The sequence below is a fragment of the Styela clava genome, chromosome 6 (assembly GCF_964204865.1).
Source record: "Styela clava chromosome 6, kaStyClav1.hap1.2, whole genome shotgun sequence".
NCBI classification, from domain to species: Eukaryota; Metazoa; Chordata; class Ascidiacea; order Stolidobranchia; family Styelidae; genus Styela; species Styela clava.
This window is the reverse complement of record NC_135255.1, coordinates 15,357,243-15,370,776: the sequence shown is the minus strand read 5'-3', so window position 1 is coordinate 15,370,776 and position 13,534 is coordinate 15,357,243. Positions and strand designations below refer to the sequence as shown.

At 37.0% G+C, this 13,534-nt stretch overlaps 1 protein-coding gene across 2 annotated transcripts; it reads left to right on the top strand.

Moving 5' to 3' along the window:
- The first annotated feature begins 1,169 nt into the window (after positions 1-1,169).
- Positions 1,170-10,090, top strand: LOC120331674 (uncharacterized). 2 transcript variants are annotated; one of them, XM_039398798.2, is made up of 9 exons: positions 1,170-1,538; positions 4,630-4,664; positions 5,269-5,530; positions 5,822-5,911; positions 6,766-6,880; positions 6,965-7,018; positions 8,014-8,075; positions 8,187-8,345; positions 9,339-10,090. In XM_039398798.2, the coding sequence occupies exons 1-9, from the start codon at positions 1,464-1,466 to the stop codon at positions 9,567-9,569; spliced, it is 1,083 nt and encodes a 360-aa protein (XP_039254732.2). In that variant the 5' UTR covers positions 1,170-1,463; the 3' UTR covers positions 9,570-10,090. The 2 variants fall into 2 exon arrangements, with proteins under 2 accessions (XP_039254732.2, XP_077970088.1); XM_078113962.1 differs by lacking the exon at positions 1,170-1,538 and adding an exon at positions 3,182-3,425.
- The last annotated feature ends 3,444 nt before the right edge of the window (positions 10,091-13,534 follow it).

The window sequence follows — 13,534 nt, the reverse complement described above, 5'->3', positions numbered from 1 at the left end:
TATGTTTAATTAAAATATCTATCTTTGCTAATAAATGTTGAAAACCATTTATATCAATCTGCTGAGTGATTAGGGCCAGAAATTTGCTGTAGGGACCATCACCATTCTGGATTTACCAATAGGCTAGGCAGGCTGAAACCTAGAACCTCGAAATTCGGTTTCGAATTTTGTAATTGTTTTGAAAACTTGACAAGTTTAAACCCTACGAAACGTATATTTATATATCAAGGTTTTTCAGAGTAGAAAATTCTGTACACAACTGGTTTCAACCACACTGTAAACAGCCATTATTGCGTCGTTTGCATCAGAATAAGGGAAATTATTATTATGCGCATTTTGCTGTAAGTTTCTATGTTAAAGTATGGCTGTAGCGGTTGTTTGATCAAAGAAATTGAAAGCAAAACTGCCTCAAGTAAATTTTTATTCTTTTAATTAAAAATTCACACCCACGAATGGGGAGAATGAAAAGTTTAAAGCACTCATATTTTTAAATTTTAAGCAATTAAATGTGGTGTTGTTTAGAGAGAAATTATGAGCTCAAAATATGAAGGGGCCTCTCATGGTCTAAATCCAGCCCTGAACATCACCAATTAGGCCATTGGATTTTGAAAGGTGTACCAGAAATGTACATAGTTACATGGAATTCATGAAATATATAACATCCAATAAAAAACAAAATAGGTCTTTCGTTGAACGCCAGTTGTGGTCCCGGTACCGGTATTCTGTTATCACAAGCAGTTGGAGCGCATATCCCACAGAGCACGCGCGTTGGCAGAATCTCATGGTCTAGTGAGAATGACGTCATCGGAAACACCGCGCTCATTAAAATTTCAATGAACGAATATCAAAAATCTTGACCATGTTTATCATGATAAAAATATTAAAAAAGATGTAAAAAACATTCTATCCTCAAAACTGCTCACGTATACAATGAAAGATATCTAGAAAATTACAAAAAATGCAAATTTCTGCTCTGGTGATCACATTCCCCATAAGAGCTAATGCTAAAATTGTTTTTTTTTTGCATCACTTTTCTTTTTGCGCGTAGGATGGGTTTTTAATGAATAAGGTCTATTGCTAAGCAAAGACACGAAAGCAACAAACACACTAATTTAATGAACACCCATCAGTTCTATTGTGGTGCCGCATTCAAATCAAACTACTTGTTGGTCCTTAACACCAGAGTTTAATTAGGACTCCGACAGGCTAGATTTTCAGAATTGAATATGTCAAATCGGGAGAAACAACTTCTCTTGCCCTTGTAAGCGCAGTGATAATTTGGAAACCTCTGCCCCTTGAGCCCAATGCTGTGTCATGGTGATGGTTGCGATTTGCGGCATTTACACTTTGCAGAGCTCGCAGCGCATTCAGCAAAAGCTACCGTACCGGTACCGTATAAACAAAGGCGAAGCGGGAGGGACACGTTGCAGGCTTTCACTTTTTCATAATACAGTAATTACGGGATGCTAAAAACGAGCTGTCAAGTTGTTCGAATTTGCTCACGTTATTGTCAGCGAGCGGAGCGACAATTTTCAGAGGTAAATAACTTTCCTCATGTATGTATGTATACCGGTACAGCATACCGTATATCTCTGTATATGTATGCAGTTATAGCTTATTACAGTATTACTGCAATTAGTACTGTAATTATCCTTATGTTGTTTCGTGGCATTCTATAGTTGCTTGAATTGGCATACAATAAACCTATGTACAATATAAGACCCAATGTATCTGATTTAATTATCTTTATTTTTGTGTCAAGCAATCGACTTTTTGTCGATTAATCGCCTTTTACAGCTTTTCTGGCGTTTATAAAATCAATACTCTGATACCAATACTGGTACCGGTATCCAATATTTGGGTCTGGTATAGTTTAGTACCACATCCACTTCTAGTTTGCCTGGCTCAACAATTATTGCATATGTCAATCCTAACCCCCACCTGACTACGTCACCAAAAAATTACGTCATTCCGACGTCACAGTGGCGTAATAAGGCTCACCGAAGTATGCGGATGGTCGTCCAAAACGCGCAGACGATAACCCGAAATCGAGCAAGCTATTTCTCTCGTTCTCTCGTCGCAACGATCACGATAGGAGAGAGATCGCCGGCTTTAGCAAGTTCTTATCGGCGGCGCAGATGCCATTTCGGGCGATCGTAATTATACTTTGGCAATCCCTATGACGTGATGGTGACGTCGTAGTGACGTAATTTTTGGAGAGCCTTATTTGAGTCGAAAGTACGTTGTATAAAATATATGGAACAAAATAGTCGTGAAGATTGTCGCTCCGGTTGTTTACTGTGATCGATTGCATACCCCTATTACTTCGCTCTGTCTTTCGTGTCCATATATTTGAGCATCTCTCTCTTGTTTTGATTTATATTGACTCTTGCATAGCGAAAGTAAATATCTAAATCTATCTGTCGCCGTGAGATCGTTCTGGTGCTGTGTGTTTAAAGTGTGATTCATATTTAGCAATGGCAAATTCAAAATACTCCCACAGAATAATCCTCAATGGACGTTTCCCCGACCTTTGACCCCGAAAATTCTTCCTATACTTTATTAATAAATAACATTCAACGCTGATTTTTAGAGTGTTTTGGCGAGTAGGCGCTTAAAATCTGGCTCACATGTTTAAAACTATCATTTTCATTCAAAACAATAAACCACGTGCCGCGTATAGATACTGATAGCTAATTTTAGGATAGTCTATCGCAGCATTTGCGGTATCGATTTTAGATTATTGTGACTAAACTAAAAGTCCTCAGAAGACACTATGACATATAAGTTATTTGATTTACAACTATTTTTTGGAAACACAAATAGAAACTGACAAATGAAACACAAAACTACTAAAAAGAGGCAATGTTTACAATCACGATAGAATATCTGTCTGAGCGACGGCATAAATTCTAATTGTTACGTCTTTGTTAAAAGAAATCGATGCTCGGGGAAACACCCATCAACGATGTAATTGAAGTTTAGCAAAAAGGATTTTTCTAATTGCCAAGCAAAGACACGAATGCAACAAACACACTAATTTAATGAACATCCATCAGTTCTATTGTGGTGCCGCATTCAAATCAAACTACTTGTTGGTCCTTAACACCAGAGTTTAATTAGGACTCCGACAGGCTAGATTTTCAGAATTGAATATGTCAAATCCGGAGAAACAACTTCTCTTGAGCCCAATGCTGTGTCACGGTGATGGTTGCGATTTGCGGCATTTACACTTTGCAGAGCTCGCAGCGCATTCAGCAAAAGCTACCGTACCGGTACCGTATAAACAAAGGCGAAGCGGGAGGGACACGTTGCAGGCTTTCACCTTTTCATAATTCAGTAATTACGGGATGCTAAAAACGAGCTGCCAAGCTGTTCGAATTTGCTCACGTTATTGTCAGCGAGCGGAGCGACAATTTTCAGAGGTAAATTACTTTCCTCATGTATGTATGTATACAGCATACCGCAGTACCGTATATCTCTGTATATGTATGCAGTTATAGCTTATTACAGTATTCTGGTATTACTGCAATTAGTACTGTAATTATCCTTATGTTGTTTCGTAGCATTCTACAGTTGCTTGAATTGGCATACAATAAACCTATGTACAATATAAAACCCAATGTATCTTATTTAATTACTTTTTGTCTATTAATCGCCTTTTACAGCTTTTCTGGCGTTTATAAAAACAATACTCTGATACCAATACTGGTATCCAATATTTGGGCCTGGTATAGTTTAGTCCACATCCATTTCTAGTTGGCCTGGCTCAACAATTTTTGCATATGTCAATCCTAACCCCCACCTGACTACGTCACCAAAAAATTACATCATTCCGATGTCACAGTGGCATAATAAGGCTCACCGAAGTATGCGGATGGTCGTCCAAAACGCGCAGACGATAACCCGAAATCGAGCAAGCTATTTCTCTCGTTTTCTTGTCATAACGATCACGATAGGAGAGAGATCGCCGGCTTTAGCAAGTTCTTATCGGCGGCGCAGATGCCATTTCGGGCAATCGTAATTATACTTTGGCAATCCCTATGACGTGATGGTGACGTCGTAGTGACATAATTTTTGGATGGCTTAGTCAGGTGAGGGTTAAGAATAACATATGCAAAAATCGTTATGCTACGCCCACTGGAAGTACTTGTGGTACTAAACTATACTAGACCCCAATATTTTGCTCATTTCTATATTTGGATATATTGATACATCTCTGATCAAGTTATGCAAATCATTATTGCACGCACCTTTGCTGTATTGTTCAAAATATTGTAGCATATTTTAGGATAAGATATCCTTTTTATCCAAAGGGAGTGGAAAGTTGATAAGCCTGCCGAATTATAGTACTTACCATCTCACCATGGACTCTCGTCTGGTTACCAGTCCATGTCGGGTACCGTATGGGATTATTAAGCCAATATTGCTTGCCTGGTTTAGGGGTTATTTGCTCAGATTCATGAACTTGACGATGCAGGAAGCTGTAAACGCCCAGCGGTTATGTGAAACACCCTACGGCAGTGAAGAGTTCAGCATTACTCTCGCCTTTCATCTTAAATACCTTTTGGATTACTTTGATTATTACCTTTGAAAGCACATCTATAAAATATTTTTTTCACATTTCAGGGAGTACTGAATGGATTTTTTGGATCAGTAGGAAAGTAAGCATTGTTGTTATAAATATATTTCACTTCTACTTCATATATGTTTGTATGTATTATCTTACGTTTTAGGTTGTGTGTCTTATCACTGTATCACCCTTATCAATAGTCGATTTTCGTTCTGAGAGGATGATATTGTGCAATACAGTTGCTTTCATACTGTGTACGTTCTTGTATGACATTTGTCTGTTGTTTGCTTATTTTCCCTTATGTGTTATGCAAACACATGTTTGCTTTATTTTGCAATGTTAGCAAGTTATCAAGCTGATAACGTAATTGGCTGATCAGCATGAATAAAGTTATGACATGCTATAGGGTAAATATGGGTTCGAACCCATGTGAGAATTGTTATGTACGAGAGGATTGCTGGACTCCTCGCTGCTGTAGGGGGGTTCACGTAACCGCTGATCACTTACGGCTTCCACCACCATTAACTCCAGGCTTCCAAAAACAATACTTGGCTAACTAATCCTATAGTTGTCATGGACTGGTAACCGGACAAGAGACCATGGTTCGTCATTATGATTAAGCCTTTTTATCGCCTCCCCTCTCCCAGAGATAAATATGTAGATCCTATCCTATCTGTATTCTATCTCTCATTCAGTACACCACTCATCAAACTTGATGGAGTTAGCAAAGAAACGGGTTGCAATATCCTCGTTAAAGCAGAGTTTATGAACCCTGGTGGATCTGTGAAAGATCGAGCAGCTCTTTTTCTAATTAAAGATGCACAAGAAAAAGGCAATATTAAAAAAGGTGGAACAGTTGTTGAAGGAACAGCTGGCAACACTGGGATAGGACTTGCACATATATGTAATGCTTTGGGATATAAATGTGTAATATATATGCCTGATACACAGTCAAAGGTGAATATGAATTTTCATTTATATATAGTTCATAATATAGTAAAGTGGGCCACAGATTGTGATTTTACTTATTTGCTGTCTATTCCTTATTGAAGGTTGTAGTGGAAATCTTCGATATTTTCTCTTGTACTTGGGAGACAAAATAGCCGATTAATTGTCACAAGGTTTAACTTCAATAGAACTAGAACTATTCACGATTGGAAAAGTTTGTTTTTGCACTCCATTGCACAATAAATTTGTCATTTTTCCCAACATCAGAAAGGTTAGTTTTAAAACCTTTTTATTTTTTAGGAAAAAATAGAACTGCTACTTGCATTGGGGGCTGATGTTCGACCTGTGCCTGCTGTTCCTTTTGATAATCCTGATAATTATAATCATCAGGTAAATCTTTGAATTCAATACAAATTTTCATTTGATTCCTCATTTTTGTAGTTTTATGAACTTACTAGTCAACGTCCTCTTTGAAATAGAGTTTAATCATATGATGAACCACCACATCAGGCAAAATATTTCTATGCTTGTTGAAAATGGTTAGCTCTTCATTGTCAATCAATCATTCAATTTTATTGTGGTCTTTCTGGCATGAATTATACCAACAGCAAACGAACAAAAAAATGTTAGAGTTACCTAGAAGGCGAGCATAACTTTTGATAAAATTGAAAGACATACAAGTACACAAAAACAGTGAAAGCACATAGCAAAATAAACACATGATAGAAAATGGGGCAATAACTTTCGAATCAATATGATATGTGAAAACACTGAACAAAATTGAATAATAAGAACTGAATCGAGATAAATAGGAATCAATAGAACAGTGGTTTCTAACCGAGGCCACTGAGCAGTTGTAGGGGGGCCACATTGCCAGGCACAAACTGATTTTATTTTTTCCCTGACAGAAAACTGCCTGTACTTCCTTGTTTCATTGCTTGGTAAATTCATTTCACAGAGTGTTTTTACTTTGTTGAGCATGGATTGTTTGAACATAAAGATATTTAGAATCCACCGATCACAATAACACTATAAATACCATTGGAATGATTAGCGGGGGCCATGAGTGCTAAAGCCTCAGGAAGAAGGGCACAAGACATAAAAGGTTGGGAACCTCTGCAATAGAATATCCAATAGCTCGTACTCGGCTGAGACCCAACTCAATTATGCTTAGAAATAACTTTTCTTATTATGTTACTCATGTATACTGCGAGTGAATTATTTTCATTTGTCACATATTCTAGGCCAAACGATATGCAGATTCTCTTGATAATGCTGTATGGACAAATCAGTTTGATAATACTGCCAACAGACGAGCTCATTTTGAAACAACTGGACCAGAAATATGGCGACAAACAGGTGATATTGCATGTTGTTTGATTTGCCCTCTCTTAAAATTACTCTAGAGGTTAAAGACTGACAGTAACACCTTAATATTTTTAGATGGGAAAGTTGATGCTGTAACATTTGGAACTGGTACAGGAGGAACCATGGCAGGTACTTTTGCAATCTGTATTTGGTTGTTTCATTTACATTCAAATTTTGACTCAACTGATGACTGATGAAGTTTGCATTGGCAAAATATTTAAACAATTGTAGAATATAACTGGCCATTTTAAGAAACACTCCTTGAGATAGAAATTTATTAGCCATAATTTATCTGTGAGATGAGTGCCTGGGGGTTATTATACCTGCCTGTGCCACTAATAATACTTTATGGTTTTAGAATACAAATTGCAATAAAAGCGAGTATACTTGAACCTTTATGGACTAGATGGGAAATTGTGTATAATATGTATATCAATAGTTTATATTTAGCAAAAGCATAAAAGTTCAATTTTCTCACTGGTGAAATAATTATTACTTATCGATCTTGATCGGTGAGTATGTTGATAGGTATTTGTCTGTTTGTCTGTCTGTTAGACACTTTCGTATGCTACGCGATATCTCACCAAAGCGATGTTGAATCTGCTCCAAATTTTGCATGTGCATTCATCATATCTCGGACCAGAAGCCTATTGATTTTGGATGAATTATGTCATATAATTAGCGTGTTAATAATCAATTAGTGATGGGACACGCGATATCGTTATTGAGTCAGAGCGAATGATACACGCCGCCAGATCGAGAAGTCGGCGGTCTCTGATCGCCATCTCGTGTTTTTAGATTGTTTCATATTTATGTGGGATAGAGCAGTGTTAAGAAAGCCTATTAATCATAACATGAATTGCATAAAAAAAAATTCTTGGATACATATTTAACACTCATGTTTTTGAAAAAGAATATTCTACAGAGTTTGTGAATTAGCCTATCATTTGAAGCCCATGATTTCATATCCGTGAATGCCATCTGCCCATGACAGATGACACAAACTTAGCTAGTAGCCCTACAACAGTAGTCCCACAAAATTTATAATAAATTACAAATAATATATTCTTCAACTAGAATATAGTTGATTTGACATTGCAATTGAAGTTCTTGATTTTGTTCAGGTGTTTCATCATTTTTAAAGACGAAAAATAAGAATATACAGACAATTGTTTCTGATCCACAGGTAGGAATTTGATTAATTTATCCAATAATATTATTTGTTTCTATAAAATAAAATATTATTATAGATCCTTCTACAATTATTCTTCATAAAAATTTTTGTTTCCGATTTCAGGGTAGTGTTTTATATAATTGGTTTACAAAAGGAAAACTAGAAAGATCAGATGGTAGTTCAATTACTGAAGGTATAGGACAAGGAAGAGTGACTGAAAATATGAAAGGAGCTCCAATTGATGATGCTATCTGTGTCCTGGATAAAGATGCTGTGGAAATGGTAACCCTTAGTATTTGGATTGTTTATTTTGCATTGTCTTTATCGATTCTAGTAGTGGGGTTGAGGACTTTTGACTTAGTTAGCCACTGCCCACTACGCCCACTAGTCATTACTTATCGTAACCCTTAGTATTTGGATTGTTTATTTTGCATTGTCTCTATCGATTCTAGTAGTGGGGTTGAAGACTTTTGACTTAATTAGCCACTGCCCACTACGCCCACTAGTCATTACTTATCGATTTTATTTGGTAAGTATGTTGATAGGTATTTGTCTGTTCGTCTGTCTGTTAGATACATGTGATATCTCACGAAAGCGAGATTGAATCTGCTCCAGATTTTGCATGTGCATTCATCATATGTCGGACCAGAAGCCTATTGATTTTGGATGAATTATGTTGTATAATTAGCGAGTTATTAATTAATTAGTGATGGGACACAAGGTGTCACTATGGAGTAAGAGCGCTGTTTTGGGGGATCCCCTAACTTTCGATCGATAAGTCTTCGGTCTCTGACCGATATTCTCGTTATTTTTTTAAAGATTTGAGTTGAGTCAAATTAGGAAATTTACAGGTCATTGTTTGTCACTAGAAAAATGAATATAACAATTTTCTATGTAATGCACTTGCTCAGTTTTCTGAACCTTCCTTCTGTCATTTACCCCTCAACTGTACACTGCCTTCTCAATCATTCATTACTCGAAGATTGTTGAAGCAAGCCTCTGGAAGGCTTTTACTTTTATTTTTTTTAAATTTCTCTTGACTCGAAATTTGGCAATTTTAAACCTTATTTGGGCATGCTTGCCGTCCGACTTCTTCAGTAGACTCTGTTCTCAGCCAAGGCATTGTGGTGCTAAAAGGGACATAGTATCAAGGTGTAAACTTGTCAATATATTTGAACATTGCTTTTTTGTTGATGAAATAGTTTTTTAACTTTTGTATCTCATTATAGACTTTGTATAATACTCGATACTAATAAGTATTTAATTTTTCACCAGACATTTAGATTACTTCACGAAGAAGGTTTTTTTGTTGGTGCTTCTTCCGGTCTCAATGTTGCTGGAGCTGTAGCAGTTGCTAAAAGGTTGGGCCCAGGCCACAATGTGGTTACTTGTCTATGTGACACCGGCCAACGTTATTTTACAAGATTATTCAGTAGGCAATGGCTGGAAGGCAAAGGTCTGGTAGAATTCATACCGGAAAAATATAGGAACTCCCTCATTCCATAGACAATTTGGCGCTCCGGAAGTGTGTGTACCAATATGGAGGTAACTAATTTTGTTCGCTTATTTTACGTCAAGTTGTGTAAAGGGACTGGAACCTATGGGCAGGGGTAAATTCACTTGGCTAACACAAACAGTCCCCGAACTCGCAATAGGACTAAAATAAAGAAAACTGGAATAAAATTATGGCCTACCCCTGGTACACACACTACGGTACACACACTACGGGAGTACTGACAATTTTATTTAGCAAAATTATTTAATTACTTCTAATTTTACTCTTAATTATGTTCAAAAGTTTTTTCTAGTTTCAATAATGCATTTATCGCACCTTTTAAGAGCAATATCTTAATTCTTGTCTTCGAAATGGCGCGTTTCTTTTGTGTTATTTTGAGCTGTTCTTTAGGAGAGTTGACTATATGCATGTTATGTTATATTAATCGTAATAAAGAAATATTTGTATCTTTCCTCTTTAGTAACAAATTATAATAATTATACAATGCCAAATACAACATTTGATAAGAGTGTGTGTGTAGTTTTTATAATATCATGGAATAGACCAAGGGTCTGCCATCTTTTGAACTTGGCGTGCCAGTTTATGAATAATGGCCACCTTCGCGTGGAAAACATTTTCATGTGTATGGTTTGCATAGCCAACTACCTGATTTGAATAGTGAGCGGATGAGAAACAAATTCATTTTATTGGATAACGTGCATAGAAACTAGCTTACGAGAGATTTCGGCATACGGCATTTCTACATCCGACCTGTCTTTGGACGACTTAGGTAATAGGTATTAATTATGGCCACTCGCGATTAGTTTTGTAGCCAGAAACGATGAAATCGCGATAAATAATAAAGAAGATGAAATTTATTTTGGTACTCCCGTAGTAGCGGACACCGGAACATAGTGTGTGTACCTCCGGTTAGGCTATAATTTCAGGTACAAATACTACGGGAGTCAATTGGCTAGTCCTCAAACTCGTAATAGAACGAAAATTTCCATTCCCTTTTGATACAGTCGCCGCGATTACGCGCACGTAAAAAAGGCCTAGTCTTTCAGCGTATACCAACTTTTCTGTCCAGTAAAACATTCATTTCATGACAGAGAATCTAAAATTTCTTCCATATTGATATAATTTTGTGTCCAACGTAACTCGCGGTTACGTCTTTTTGCGCCAAAATATAAACATTACTAGTCTGAAATACCACTTAATCTTTTGATGTAAAAATATGAGATAAACATGCCTAATGGCTAATTGTATTTAGTTTCGATTGATTGTATAATAACTCCCAGCGAATTTCAATTCTGGGCAAAAATAAAGTAATTATTATCGTTCTCGTAAAATAATTGTTGTGATTCAGGGAGAATAAACACCAACTAAAAGTATTTACGGCCTAAATAACACGTCACGCTGATAAAAACAATCAGGAATTTTAGCAAAAAGCAATCGCACGCGGTATCTGCGACTTTTTCAGTTTTCCGAAAATTTGAAAGGAGGGAGATGGTCGACTGCACACGCTTATCTACACCAATTTTGAGTACAGATTTCGGCCTCTCGTCGATTGCAGTTAAATATTGCATGTTTTTTAAATGAATTTGTTTTTTTGTTCAATTGCAGAATGTTTGTCGCACTATGAAAATAAATAACGATTATGGCTCAAATCGCTTGGCGTGCCTTGAGAAATTCTCTCGCATGCCACAATTGGCACGCGTGCCAGGGGTTGCCGGCCCCTGCACTAGATCCACCGGCAAACGCCGAGCATGGAATCAGCTGATGTGCGTCCGCAGAACGTTCGGTGACGTTATAGCAAACAAAAAGCGAATCCCACAGTGCTAACAGGAAGATATGAAATAGATAAAAGTAATAGCCTTCTGGCAAAAAATTTCATCCTTAAACACTGAAACTTTTGAAGAAATTGGTCCAGTAATCAGAGAGAAAAATGACCTTTTAAGTTTTCCACTAGGTGTCCAAAAATAATGCAAAACGATCGTTATCTCCACTAACGTGTCCAACTAGGATCTCTCTAGTTCAGCATTGTCTATATATTTTATTGCCCCTGAAGTGAGGTATTAGTCAAGATGTTTGAACTTTCAACTTAAGTATCATTAATCAGCAATTCCAACATGGTCACCGTTTACCAGCATAAATGACTAAAAAACATTTTTCATGAATTAAATTGCTGAGAGAATAGTCACTCCCACTCAGAAGTATAGAAGTCCAATATTTGAGCAAGGTTATCAAACTCAAACAGAGGTAGACTCATAGTTAAACGAATATACGGGCAATCGCCGAGGGGTACTCGCGTAGTATGTGAACCAAGATGGCGGACACCGGAACGTAGTATGTGTACCAGGCTAGGGTTAGGCCATAATTTCAGGTACAAATACTACGGGAGTCACTCGGCTAGTCCCCAAACTCGTAATAGAACTAAAATAAAGGAAATTAGAATAAAATTATGTCTTAACCTGGTACACATACTACGTTACAATGCCCGCTATCTTGGTTCACATACTACGGGAGGTGACAACAGCTGGGATTATAAACAAAAATATGTCGATGAATTACGCGTTCCTGATTGACGCGAGTCTTGAAGCATTTCTGCTCAATGTGAACAGAAAAACATCTCACTTGAGTAAAGTTTCCAACTACTATTGTTTATTAATAAAAAATGACTACATTGAACCTTTCTTGTATAACAAAATGCACTTAAACTGTCTATTACCGTTTTACGACTTGTTTAAACGGAAAACTGCGGAATAAATGTTCTTTCATATTTACAAAAAATGAGGCGACTACAGAACGTAGTGAAGAAGTAGATTAACATTTGAGAAAGGTTACGTGCACTAACGCAAAAGTAGACTCATCGCCGAACGTCACACAGTTGGATTATAAACAAAAATACATCGGTGAATGACACGTTCCTGACCTGCACGAGCATTGGAACTAATCTGGTCAATGCGAAAAGGAAAACATTTTTTTCACATAATTGAAGTTTCCAACTAGCTCTTTGTTTGTTTATTTATTTTAAATGATTAAATTGTATCTAACGTGCATACAAAATGCGTATATTACCATTTTAACATTTTCTAGGGTAAACGGGAAACAGCTAATTAAACATAATTTCATCTTCACAGAAAATGAGGTGACGACAGAGGGTATGACGTCAGTAATTGCGACGACTCAAGAACTGCCCACTAGAGGTATGATAATTTGATATTCAGTGTTTGGAAGCGAAGGACAATAAAATTGCATACAGCCACCGCTAGAACTGTATTTTGATATCTTCTCTCTAAACTAAGCTTTTCTCGAAAACTTTAGTTACGTAGAATTCGCTACAACTGTTTTCCTGACAGTCTTAACCTGAACTTCAATCGGTATCATCTATTCTAGCGCATAGGCAAAGTACGGCCCGCGGGCCAAATCCGACTTGTTGGGTAATTCAATCTGGCCCGCTTGATGCTGCCACAACCAAACTCAAATCAAATTTTGATGTTTTAGTTAAAATAACTCAATGAATTTGTTGAGATTGCGGTTAAATTTAGTTATGGCACAAGGTTTATTGTTTTCCACTGGTACTGATGTAACACTGTAAACATTGTTAATAAAATGTAACTCTTTAAGTCATATTTACATGGCCCGCCAGTCTAGGTGGGCAAAATTTTTAGCCCCTGATCTAAAACCATGCTCACCCCTGATTCTAGCGCGTAATCATCACTACATTTTTGGGTCAACCATAGTATGTGACACCAAAACATAGTATGTGTACCAAGTTAGAGTTAGGCCATAATTTTATTCCAATTTTCCTTATTTTAATTCTATCACGAGTTCGGAGACTAGTCAAGTGACTCCCGTAGTATTTGTACCTGAAATTATGGCCTAACCTTAACCTGGTACACACACTACGTTCCGGTATCCGCCATCTTGGTTCACATACTACGGGAGTATTGATTTTTTTATAGTTCCAGTA